At 39.9% G+C, this 13,138-nt stretch overlaps 1 protein-coding gene across 4 annotated transcripts; it reads left to right on the top strand.

Annotated features, from left to right (window-relative positions):
• Nucleotides 1-168: 168 nt before the first annotated feature.
• LOC108873866 (neoverrucotoxin subunit alpha) lies at nt 169-8,254 on the top strand. Of its 4 annotated transcripts, XM_051068647.1 has the most exons (4): nt 169-387; nt 2,867-2,979; nt 3,445-3,675; nt 6,298-8,254. In XM_051068647.1, exons 3-4 carry the CDS (start codon nt 3,585-3,587, stop codon nt 7,914-7,916), a joined length of 1,710 nt encoding a protein of 569 aa, XP_050924604.1. In that variant the 5' UTR covers nt 169-387; nt 2,867-2,979; nt 3,445-3,584; the 3' UTR covers nt 7,917-8,254. The 4 variants fall into 4 exon arrangements, with proteins under 4 accessions (XP_050924604.1, XP_018517709.1, XP_018517712.1 ...); XM_018662193.2 differs by lacking the exon at nt 3,445-3,675 and having other exon boundaries at nt 180-387; XM_018662196.2 differs by lacking the exons at nt 169-387; nt 2,867-2,979; nt 3,445-3,675 and adding an exon at nt 3,708-4,270.
• The last annotated feature ends 4,884 nt before the right edge of the window (nt 8,255-13,138 follow it).

Below are 13,138 nucleotides of genomic sequence, written 5' to 3'. Positions count from 1 at the left end.
TACATGTTTTCTGTTTTGTCTAATAACAAACAATATTTTCTAATATTGTGAAAAACTAAACTAAATACATTTTCAAAACTTTCACTTTGTCATTATGGGGTGTTAAGTGTAGATTGACAAGGGGAAATCAGATTTTTCGACTGCAGTTTGACACAGTGTTAATACTTTCAGAATGCACTGCACATCAGTTGTTCTGGTGTGGTGGAGTTCTCCTCTCCCTGTATGTCAAGGCAAGTGGAGTTTCTGTATTACAGAGGAGAACCAGGCTGACTTCCCAGAAATGGTGTGACCAGATCACCCCACTGCTGAGAGGGTATAAATGTTAGGCAGGGTCTAAAGACTTAAACCTGCACAGCAGCCTCTGCCAAAGACACAAGCCTTCTCACTGTGAGTATGCTGTTGGTATCTTGATTTTATTATTTGTTTTCAACTTTGAACATTTGCTCTGCTGTGTAATCTGAGGGTGAAACAGTGAAAGTTCTTGCCAAGTCAGTTAGCAGTGTGTTATTGTGTGAATGCTGCCAATGCAATATGGAAGAAAAAGAATGTTATTTACCATTCTTTTCCTTTGTATGTATTTTGGTCACTATCTATTCCTGCATACAGCTACAGAAACAATTCAAATGTCAAGATGTTCAACCTTTTCAGAATCAGACTTTATTGCCAAGAAAGTTTGCACATACAAGGAATTTGTCTTGGTATACTGGTGCTAAAGAACAGTTATAGTAAACAAAGACAGATATAGAAAAGTAGAAGTAAGACTAAGGAGTAGAGAGCAAAAAGCAAATACTATATTTACAAGGAAGATAAATATACATAATTGAAGTGTAGAGTGCAAAATGCAAAGTCTGAAGGTGGCATTGATTGTCCGGAGAGATGTGCATTAATGTAATGCATAAGTGTGTATTTAACGTTAATGTAACAAGCCCCTTTGCAGCCTAGTTTCAAGACAAAGATGCCCTTGTTCTGAAAAAGAAATTAGCTAACAAATGGGTGTGGTGCAGACTGAAACTGTGTGAACAGCTTCCCCATACTTCAGTGCTTAACCTATTCAATAATGGTTATGATAGTGCCACCATGTGGTGAGAAATGAGTGAACAACTATAGCAAAATGTTTTTGCATAATTTCTCAGCAACAGTGAGACATAGAAGAAAAAACTCTCTACAGACTGTCTATAAATTCACTGGATGATGCCGAAGAGATTCATTTCTGTCATATTTATTTTTGTACCATATAGATTTTTTTGCTAGACATACTATTGACTTTATCCAACGTCTTTCATTCAAGCTTCACCAAACTTGATACATACCATGTTTAGAGGACTAATAATACTGTCCATGTGTTTGATTTGAGTATTGTGCATCAAACCTTTGTGGGTGTGGTCAAATCCATTCAACCTGCTATAACCCTTAGATGCTTCATCCAACTGCAAAATAAATTTTGCTCAAGTGTGCTGACTGAGACCTTAAATAGGATTACCCAGTTTCATATGGTTTTGCCACTAGGGGGCGTTCTAATAAAAATAAGAAAAAAAAGAAAGAAAAAAAAAGAAAGTTGCTTAATACATATTGCTACTGGTCCACTTGTCAAGCATTGTTATGTCCCCCTTGTGCCACAAAAACAGCAGGAAGATATCCTGTGGTGTCTGGCACCAGGGCATGGGCAGTGGATCCTTTGGGTCTTATGGGTTGTGGGTGGGATCTGTCTTGTTCTTGATCATCCCACAGATGCTAGATCAGATTGAGATCTGGGGAGTTTGGAAACCAGGTCAACACCTTGGGCTCTTTGTCATGTTCCTCCAGACATTTCTAAGCAGTTTTTGTGGTGTGGTGGAAGCATTGTCCTGCTGTGGGAGGACCCTGACACTGGGGAGTGCTGTTGTCATTGGTGGGATGTGCTATGGTGTATTCGACCTTATTTATAACATATAAAAGTATTATTCATTGTTAATTGAAGTGTAGTGTGCTCCTAAGGATATGCTTAAAGAGTAGTGTTTAAAAAAGTAAGGATTAGGGAAAAATGAAATACACAGACTGGTCACACTATCCACTCGTGTCTAGTCAGTTCTGTGGGGTGTATAGTTCCGCTTCTTTTTCCCTCCAAAATCTACAACCAGCTCCAGGTTTTGCTGACGCTCAGATGTTTGCCTTGCACTATGATGGCAGGTCGCTCACGTTTTCCAGATAGACCTCTGCCTGCCTTAGCCAGATGGTTATGTACACATCTTTGAGGGGTACTTGTGTTGAAGATGAGGGGTTTTGAGGTGTAACTGCCCACACAGACTAAAGAGAATCAAGATCATACAGTTACAAGATGAATGTATGCATGTGAAAATCTTGTTCACTGGAAAGTACAATATGAGTGATGTATCAATGGACCACTACAAAACCCCTACTAGGACTTTTGGTTGAGTAGAGGGGTGGCTTTCAGCATGGTATTTACACTAAAATGATGATTGATTGACCCCTAAAACATTTTGCTGCCTTTTTTAAAAACAGGAAAATAGGTTCATGGTTTCATTCAGTTTCATTTCCCAGTATAGTAGTTTCAAATGTGCTTATTATCCCATGACCATGGCATGAAATACTTCACACTGTGCCTCACTGTGGAAACTACGCTTAAACATTAAAAATGATTTTAGAAAAAATATTTGGAGACAACTAATCTGTAATTTGTTATGATGAGTTTTTGAAAGTAATAGTACGAGCCTCAATATACTTTTTTTTACTCACTGGAGGTAAAATTTATTTTGTTTTACTCTTGAGCTCAATTAAGCTCCTGTATGTTTCAGCAAAGTTACAGAGTGACCATTGTTCAATTTGCCTGACAGGAAGACACTAACCTCTTGTTATTTGCTTTCCTAAGTTATGACTGAACAATGGACCCTGAAACCAGCAAGACAATAACGGTTGCTGCAATTGGACGGCCTTTTAGCCCCGGGATGCTGTATGATTGCCGCCACGACTCACTCATCCCTGGTAAGGAATGACATGTAAAGACATATGATGGACTTTGAAACTTTGAATATTTGTTGCATTAAACATCAGTCTTGGAAACTTCTGACATCACCACAGTACAACAGAGGTGAATGATTCATTGTGGATTATTCACACAATAATTTTGAACAGTATTCTTTGGGACTTTGGAGCTGTGTTAAAGAAATAATCCAAATAAAAACTGAGCTTTTTCTTTGGTCACTAAAATGCTAAGCTGGCATTTTCAGCATGGGTTGTCCCTAAGATGATTCTTTAAATTGAAGGGAGCCCTTAGATTAAAGTGAGAGAAACAAACAGAGCAGGTGGACATACAGATGGTGTTGACATGGATGTGACTGTTTTATATATAAATTATTAACTGTACCTCTCCTGTGACTGTTAACAGCCAGCTAACAGCTCCAGTTTTTATGCACTTGAAATCACTTATAGCTTTGTGTCTCTGGACAGAGACCTCAGATGTTGTACCTGGAATCTGCACATTCTGGACTTCCTGATGACCAGAAGTGGTCTGGGTGCATGCTTGAAAGCAACACTTCCAAACCCCTCATCTTCAACACAGTCAGCCCTCACAGCTGTGTACATTAGTGATGGGAATTCTGGCTCTTTTTAGAGAACTGGCTCTTTTGGCTTGGCTCACTAAAAAGAGCCGGCTCTTTTGGCTCCCAAGCAGCTCTTCAGGTTGTTTTGTTGCTTTAATTAATTTATTATGAACAACAATATAAAATGATGCACAAAATGAATTACTGATGTAAAAAAATGTGTTTTTTATTTATATATGTTTATTATATAAATATGCTTTTATTTATTCACTCCACATAAAATGTAAAAAATAAATATAAAATACAAAAACTAACTATTTACAATTCAACTTTTAACTATTTAAATTTTAAGCTTCAGCACTCAACTGACTGTGTTTTATCTTCCCATTGCACTGATGGGTGGACAGTTCTCAGGTGCCTGCGCAGGTTGTTTGTGGAGCCGACTCTATATGATATTCTTTTCTTGCAGACTCTGCGCTCTGCCTTTGTATTGAAAAATTGAAATGGTTCCATATCTTGCTTCTTTTCTTGATGTCACTCATGTTATCATTTTTACTATATCTTTCTAATGTGTCGATGTTGTCTCTTCTTGTTGCCCCTGGCTCTCTTTCTCTCTCTCCCTCCTGCTCTGTTCATGTGCTACTGCTGCTGCGAGTGTAACTACCACCCCTCCCCCCTCTGCACATTGACCAATCACGTGCGGCGTGAAGAGGAAAAAAAGTGAGAGAGAGAGGGTGAGAGAAAGAAAGAGAGAAAGAGCTGGCTCTAAGAGCCATTTTGTTCATGACCGACCCATCACTGGGAGCACTTTTAACTTCACTTTCCACATCTGTTTCAGTTGTTGTTTTCTTTCAGCCCCTGGTTCTCCTCGATCTTTTCGTGATCCTTCTTTCTGTCAGCTGGGATTGCCACATTCATCACTACTGCTCTCCTCTGCTCCTTGGCAAACACCATTGTGTCTGGTTGGTTAGCCAGCAGCTGTTTGTCTGTCTGCAACTTGAAGTCCAACAGGATCTTAGCTCTGTTGTTCTCAACCACTTTCAGTGGTTTGTCCCATCAGGACGTCTAATCCATACTTACACACAGATGTTCATGCACACTATTGGAAGCTTTTGGTTATTCCTCTCAGTGTAGGCTGTCTCCTATATCTTACCTCTTGCTACTATATGCTGAACTGTCTGAGGGACACTTGGGTCCTTGTCTGCTTTAGTTAACCCCAGCCTCTATGTAGCTGGTGCTTAGGGCCTGTTCTTGTACAGCCACAATGAGAACTCCTGTGCTATCCTTCAGTCCAGCTTCTTCTTCGTTTCATCCTGGATCATAGCACTGACACTCACTAACCCCACTCGTTTGTGCTGCCGAGCAATTATGGAGCACTATTATCTTCTTTAGTCAGTGGGAGTGGATCGTACCTGTGATTTCTCCACATCTCTTTATTTTAAGTGCAGTTTTTTTGAAGGATCATCTTTCATTCCACCTGTAGTTGTCCCTCAGACCTGCAGGATATCAGCTTTTGTTAGGATTTACAAACGGAAAAGGAGACAAAATGCAGAACTTGGAAAAACAAAGATGGGTTTATTGTGAAAAAAACAAAAACACTTGATGAAGGAGTAGGCAGGCTTCCAAACAAAAGGTGGACTCAGCCATGAGTCAAAAACTTAGAACGCTGATCTCCAGGGCGTGGCAGACGAACAAAGGTAATGAACCGGTGTCTGGGTTTGGGAAGAGGCAAAGTTAACCAAGAAATGGAGAGAGCTTCAAAAAAGCTAGGAGTCATGAGCTCAAATACCATGCTGGCAAACGGACGATCTGACGAAGACCATGAACCAGACTGATGTCAGGAGTGCTTGATTGAGTGGAGGGAAACTCAGGTAGGAGGAGATAACCAGATAGCCACGCCCTGGAAAACAAACACAGATAGGGGGAGATAAAGAGGAGACACAGGGAAGGGAAACACACTGACCACAAGAGGGGAGAGAGGCATACTGCCAAATCCTAACAGCTTTCACCATATGTAATATGTCTTCTCTGTCCTCCACCTACTGTTAGTTGCTTTGGACATCCAGATTCATGCACTATTAATTTAACATTAACAATAATATTAATTGGACCAGTGAGGAAATGAAATAACACACAGTATGTTACAATTCCTTCAGGTTCAGCAGTAGGGGATGACATGGGAAAATTCAGTTGTAGCAAAATTAAACCTCCACAATAATTGACCTAGAGTTAAATGATGTTGACTTTATTAATGGAAAACCCAGAATTTCCCTCAACTCAGACTTATCAGGCTCAGAAGTTTCACTAAACCTACTTTCTTGAACAGACTTTGGTAAAAAAAAAAAAAAAAAAAAAAAAAAAAAAGGTCTTTCTCTTTCTTAATTAACATGCATGATCTCAATTCTGGCTGGCTTGATAAGTCCATAATTAACCTGTGGATGAGAAATTCACAATTGCCCTCACCCAAATATTAGAATTAACATTTATAGTCCTACAACTACAAATACTGCTGTCTGCTGTCTCCATTAGCTACATGTTTGTAAATAAATATCTGTTGATGGTTGAAATCAAGAATTTAAACTTATTGGTACCAGCTTTTTATGTTTTAGCATAGTTATTAATAATAACAAATTTGTTTTATGCAGCTGTTAATTTCAATCTTCAAGTCTGGTGAGGGTGATGCTTATGCTTTAATCTTGCATTCAGTTCAAAATCTCATGCCTGATTTAGATGAATGAGGTTTTTTCTTTCTCTCTTGCAGGCTTATCACTGTGGGACCGTGATCATCTGTTGGCAAATATCATAGAGAGACCACAGTACTACAGTGACTTTGAGATAGTTGCATCTGACTCAACTGAGGACAAATTGTCTCTCCTAAATGTTAACGCATCTCTGACAGCAAGTTTCATGAGTGGACTGATGTCCAAAAACCAAGCCAGGGTAACACTGAAATATGAAGCTACCACAAAGTTCCAGGAGCTGTCGATGAATCATCTAGCAGCAGACAAAATGCAGCATCCAGATATTTTTAAGAAAGGAGTAGCAACACATGTAGTCACAGCTATCCTTTATGGAGCACAAGCCTTCTTTGTGTTTGACCGGGACGTGTCTAAAGATGAGGATCATCAAGACATTCATGGAAAGTTGAAGATGACAATAAAGAAGATTCCCAGTTTTTCGATAGAGGGTGAGGGTTCCCTACACATGGAAGATAAGAACATTACAAATGAAGAGAAATTTTCCTGCAAATTCCATGGAGACTTCTTCCTTGAGAAAAATCCTGTGTCTTTCCAGGATGCAGTACAAGTCTACCAAAGTCTCCCAAAACTGCTGGAAGCAAATAGAGAAAACGTTGTGCCATTGAAGGTTTGGCTTTTGCCGCTGACATGCTTAAGTTCCTCTGCTACTACATTACTGCACGAGATAAGAACAGAATTAGTACATAAAGCACAGCGTGTCCTGGAAGACTTTATTGAGCTGGAAATGAGGTGTAATGATGCAATGAAAACCACCATTGCACAGCAGTTCCCAGAGATTAAGAAAAACCGTAAAACATTCAAAGAACTGTGCTTCGATTTCAAGGTGGAATTCCAACGAACCTTGGCAAAGAAACTTCCATTAGTCCGGGGAGGAGATGAAAAGGAGAGTGTGCTGGCTGAAATCCTGGAACAACGACATACCTCTTTTAACAACATGAATCTGAATGAGTGGATGGATTGTATAGAGGAAGAAATCTATACCTTAATGTCTTTCACCAACAAGATGAAAAACACCAAGATCATCCCATCTCGAAATGACCTGTACAAGGAAGTTCACAGAGCAAAACATACTGTGTGTTTTGTGTTCACCTCAAAGAAAGGTGCTGAACCATACCTGTCAGCTTTGACAAACTACTTGAAAGAACCAGCTGAACCATATCATGTGGAGGAGGCTGCAGAGAAGCCACAGTGGTTCTCAACAAAAGAAGTATTGGAGCAAATGAGGCATAAAGCAAAGCTCTTCATTGATTTTGCTGAAGCCAACAAGGAGAACAACAACATTCAATTCCTGACAACGAGTTTAGCAAATGAGAATACTGAAACTAAAGGTACAAGCATCTACCATTATGAAGATGGTATTATTGTCACTGAAGACTTTGAGCCACCCGCAGAGCCTGAAATAGGACCTGTTACTCATGAAAGTGTGACGGTGAAAACCACCTGCTACTCTGTTGAGTACTGTGTCAGTGGAGAAGATGAATGGAGACAAGAGACAGCGTCAGCTGATGGAGACGTCACAGTGAGCGGTCTGACTCCTGACACAGAGTATATGTTCAGATGCAGAGCAGAGTGCTCAGCAGGTGTTGCGCCATCCAGAAAAGTCAGGACAACTGCTATCTAAAAACCTCATCCTTCCAGGTAAAGGCTTACGTATAAACTAAATGCTGACAACTGGACACATGGACAAGGCATCATGGTAGTCAGCAAGAATTCACTTTTGGTCATCTGCACTGTAAGACGAAAGAATGAAAGTCACGTGTGCACACATGCGCTCCTAGCCCACTGTACTTGTTCTATTCAGTATAAAACAAAGTCAGACAGAAATGAAGCAAAATCTGTGACTAGTTCAGGCAAATAAGTTCAGTACTAAACCAATAGCAATCTCATTATCTGAAATACACTGAACTTCTCAAACATGTCTGTTGTTAACCTTCCTGTAATAAACTTCATGAACCTGGACTGATTATCTTTGACCTTATTCTCTGACTCCACTCTCCGTCTCTCTCCATAGTATCAATGTGTAGATTTTAAAGCCCTCTGAGGCAGTCATATGATTTTTGTTTTTGTCTCTTCAGTAAAACTGGTTGAAGGGTTTAGGAGGTACTTAGAAGGCATGAACCCAAGCAGGAAAACACATCAGCAGCGAGCCTCTCATGTTATCCAGTTTCAGACTCAGCAATTCCAAACACTGACCTCCTCCTCCTAACATACCACGGTGTGTGTGTGTGTATGTACTGTCATGACCAAAAATATTGGCACCCGTGCACTTCTTTCAGATAATACACCCTCACCCCATAGACGTCTCCCAGAAAATTGTTGCAATTACAAAATGCTTTAGTTTTAACATGTTTATTTCTTTTGTTTGCTGTGGAACAACACAATAAAAGCAGAGAAAAAAATTAATCTGATAAAATTCCACACAGAACCCCGAAAATGGACTGAACAAAATTCTTGGCACCCTCAACTTAATATTTGGTAGCACACCCTTTTGGAAAAAAAATTGCTGAAAACAATCACTTCCTGTAACCACGAACAAGTTTATTATTCAACTCTCCAGCTTTTTGTTTTCAGCCATTTCTAGTTGCTTTTTGAAGAATGCTTTAGGTCATTGTTCTGCTGAAAGACCCATGACCTCTGATGGAAACCCAGCTCTCTGACACTGGACTGTAAACTGTGCTTCAAAATTCTTTGGCAGTCTTCATATTTCATACTACCATGAGCAAAGTCAGAACATCCAATGCCACAAGCAGCAAAGCAACTCCGAAATATCACTGAACCTCCACCAAGTTTAACTGTGGAACTGTGTTCTTTTCTTTGAAGGCATTGTTTCATTTTCTGTAAACGGAACGATGATTATCTTTACCAGCTCTATGTTGTTCTCATCTGTCCCCAGAACATTCTCCCAAAAGGATTTTGGTGTCCTCAGTTAAGTTTTGGCAAACTCCAGTCTGGCTGTGGGGTCCTCCTACCGCAGCATCCCATCTAATTCAGATTGTGATGGATGGTATGAGCTGACACTATTGTATTTTTCTCTTCTGTCCACATCCAGGGAGATTAGCTACAGTGCCATGGGCTGTAAACCTCTTTATATACATATGCTTAGCTTGTTTTTAGGTTAGGATTTCTTCAGTGTTCATCGTTCAGGTGGTTTTTACTGGCAGCTGAATTATCTACAGAGGTCTCATTAACTCAAAATAAACGGACCAAGTAATTAAAATCGATTCAAAAACACTAAATAAAGCAGTTTCATATAAAAAAAATCTCAGTGACACAGACACAGGACGTTGAGAGCGACTGTTTGCTCAGCTTGTTTTCCTGTTTACTTAAGATCCAGATGTCTGATGACAAAAATCCTTCATCTGGTTTAAGGTTATAGTATAGTAAAAAGTGATGGTAACGTGACTTGAAACATTAAGAAAGTTGTTTGCTGAAAATGTTTTAATGTCCAACTACCAGCCGGTGATAGCAGAAAACACTGTGGATTTATAGTACCTAAACAGTCATGACATAGTGTTGTATAATTTGTTAACAGGTATGTAAAGAGTGAAGTGCCTTTAAAAGAAAGAGTACTGCATTAAGCTGGTTTTAAAGGAGTATTATGTGGAAATGGTATTATCAGAATTTGCTGTTCTAAGAAATCATGTGATGATGTGTGTTAAAAGCCACCATGTCTGACTAGATGTTAGTGTTCACTGCATGCTTACTGTGTGTGAAAAAGACATATAATTTTTAAAAAATGAAACAAGGAAGAGTTAAGAAATAATGGTGTAAAAATAAAAAGGTAACTTAGTTTTTAAAAATACAACCAGAACATAATTGTGTAAAGCAGAGAGAGAAAAGGCCAAAAAAGGCCTGCCTTGGCACGACCCTGCAAGCAGGAGTGTGGCCAGTAGAAAAGCCCAGGTGCTTTCCAGAAGACAGTGACCTTGGAGATAAGATAATAGTGTATTTTAATGAGGAGCCCAAAGATGGACATCTAAACGAACCAATGTTTTAATGGTGTAAATTTAACAAACCAATAAAATGACCTGAGAGGCGTGGAAAGTCACAGCCAAAACTGTATAAAAAAAGGGACAGAGCCAGTACAGTTTTGGGGCTCTTCTGGTGTATCTTGTATGCACTGTGAACTGATCTCGGATTTCTTTGTCGACAGATAAACTCTGCTGCCTTGGACACTGCCGTCTCCTGCTAATCTTTGAACACCTGAATCTGATTTCTGATCGCAGCTCAGTGGTTTGGGACTTTAAACTCAATCCACGTCAGTAGCAAATAAGCAGCATTGGTGACTTAAGTGATTTCAGACAATATGTTTCCTCTTAGCGCTGTCGGAGGAGTGGAGTTGTCACAGGCTCATGGAACCCAAATACACCGTGCCTTTACAGAAGAATATTACCGGCCAGATTAAGAAAAGTACAATGAGGCAGCTATAGCTCTCAAAAAGAACTTGATGGAAGCCAACAAAGCAGTGATAACAACCGTTGCATGGACAGCTCTCACATCACTGTCACCTGTCGTTAAATGGATGGTGACCGGAACATTTTCTCAGCACAGATGAGACACACAGCTGAGAACCAGTCTGAGGTGTGTTCAGTGCATCTATTCACTACACTGCAAAAAACATGACTTGACATGACAACATATTATTATTTTGGCACATCTTAACCATGTCGAGGTCATGAGTAATTGACTTCAAAAAGTAATCAAAATGTCCATCACATGGCAAACCAACAGCACACAGGAACAGAGCTCAATACTCCGACAAAGAGCCAAGCCAAGACAGGGCTATATATACTGTACATACAAGGGGTAATCACTAACAAAACACAGGTGGGGCTGAAAAAGGAGGGAAAAAAGACAAAGACAGGAAGTAAATTATGTGAGACACAGACCTGAAAAGAAACTTCAAAATAAAACAGGAAGTACTAGACAAGGACAACAGAGGCAAAAGGAGAAGGAAAACCAAAATAAAACCAAGAAACCAGAAACACAGGAGAAATGGTAATTACCAAAATAACACAGGAACCTACAAGAACAAGGGACAACAAGTTGAAAAGTCACCCCAGAGGTGAACCATGAAATGGGAGAATCAAAGGTCCAAGAAGAGCCCCTAAAGAAAAGGCAAAGGAAGAAGAAAGTAGAGGGCAGCTGCGGTCACCAAGAACTGAAAAGTGTGGAATAAAAAAGACTCAGAAAATAAGGAAATAATACATTTTGGATCTTATCTGTGTGAGTTTTCTTTTACTTTGTTTGATAACAGAGTTCATTTTGATAAAATCTTCCAGCACCGAGTTCTGTTCAGGGGCCACAAATGGGTCACCACCTGGGCTCAATTCAGCATCTTGTACATGTCTTTAAAGGTTCTGAGTCATCCAGCCCATGGTAGTCTTAAGTGCTAAGATTGAAGGCAACTGGACTTCTTTTTTGGTTTGAAGACGTTTCACCTTTCATGCGAAAGGCTTCTTCAGTTCTTCAGCATCTTACATAGTTCACACAGTGTTATTTTAAGATTGTTTATTTATATGAACACAATCATTAATTGTCTGTGTCTCAGGTGGTAGAGCGGGTCGCAGGCTGGTGGTTTGATCCCCGGCTCCTGCAGTTTGTATGCCTTGGTATCCTTGGGCAAGATACTGAACCCCAGCTTGCAGCATCAGTCTGTGAATGTGCTATGCAAAAGTCTTTGGCCACCACTAGATTAGTTGTTTTAGCAAAGCTATAATGACTATATATATTAATTTTTCAGTGTCTTTATTAGAATACAAGCAGAAGATGCAGGATATGTGTATGCAGTGTTAAAAAACTGAAAAGAATCTGAATAAACAGCTTCTACAGGCTAAAGTGTAAAGTGTTTAGTATGAGCTCTGCTTACACTTGAACAATAGCAGGAACCTGGCTCTCTTAAACCTAAGTTGAATGGAACCCTAATTAATTTCATTGCTAACACCTGAATTTGTAGTCTGTTACACAAGGTTTGTGCTTGAGCATTACACACATGTATGAGTTGAATTCACTGGAGGTTTGTTAACATGTATTAGACCAACTTTCAATCACATCATTCCATTCAAAATGTCACAGACTTTAACAGACCAGCTATTATAAAGAAATGTGAAGAATCAGCAGAGGTAAATGGACTGTACTTATATAGCGCTTTTCTAGTCTTTTTGACCACTCAAAGCGCTTTACACTACAGATCACATTCACCCCATTCACACACATTCACACAGCACATGTATATACAAAGTGCTTTTTCTATACATTCACACACATTCACACACCGATGCACACACATCGGAGGCAATTTGGGGTTCAGTATCTTGCCCAAGGATACTTTGGCATGCAGACTGGAGGAGCCGGGAATCGAACCACCAACCTTCTGATTGGCGACTGCTCTACCTCCTGAGCCACAGCTGCCCCGAGGTCAAGGACTGGAAGTGATAAACAGAATAAATCTGGATTCTTGTTCGGTTGTTGCTCTTCTTCTACGTCGTCAAGTAAAGTTCAATAGGAGTCTGTTATTTTATGTTTTGCTGAGAGACTTCTAAAACTAAAAGAAGATAAGGAGGACTTTTACGCCAAAGTCACAGAGATTTCTGTCCAGAAGGAGAGGCGTATGGACTTCATTTACAAGTAAAGGTAAGACCAGTGTGCGAATCCTGTGTGTGGTGTGTGTGTGTGTGTGTGTGTGTGTGTGTGTGTGTGTGAGAGAGAGAGAGAGAGAGAGAGAGAGAACGCATCCGTCGTGGTGCTGTGTGGCTTGTTATAGCTGTCTGTAGCACCTTGGTGTTTTTTGGGAGGCATACTGAGCCGCTATACATTTTACATTCTTCCTTTGCCCAATATTTA

Source organism: Lates calcarifer, unplaced genomic scaffold (genome assembly GCF_001640805.2).
Source record: "Lates calcarifer isolate ASB-BC8 unplaced genomic scaffold, TLL_Latcal_v3 _unitig_5156_quiver_683, whole genome shotgun sequence".
In the NCBI taxonomy this organism is placed as follows: domain Eukaryota; kingdom Metazoa; phylum Chordata; class Actinopteri; family Centropomidae; genus Lates; species Lates calcarifer.
The sequence above is the reverse complement of the archived record's forward strand: the minus strand, read 5'-3'. Positions and strand labels throughout refer to the sequence as shown.

Bases quoted from the DNA above. Each gene is read 5' to 3' on its own strand.
- LOC108873866 (XM_018662193.2), top strand. From the start codon at position 2,880: ATGGACCCTGAAACCAGCAAGACAATAACGGTTGCTGCAATTGGACGG. The intron at 2,980-6,297 runs GTAAGGAATGAC...TCTCTCTTGCAG, and splicing joins CCACGACTCACTCATCCCTG to GCTTATCACTGTGGGACCGT.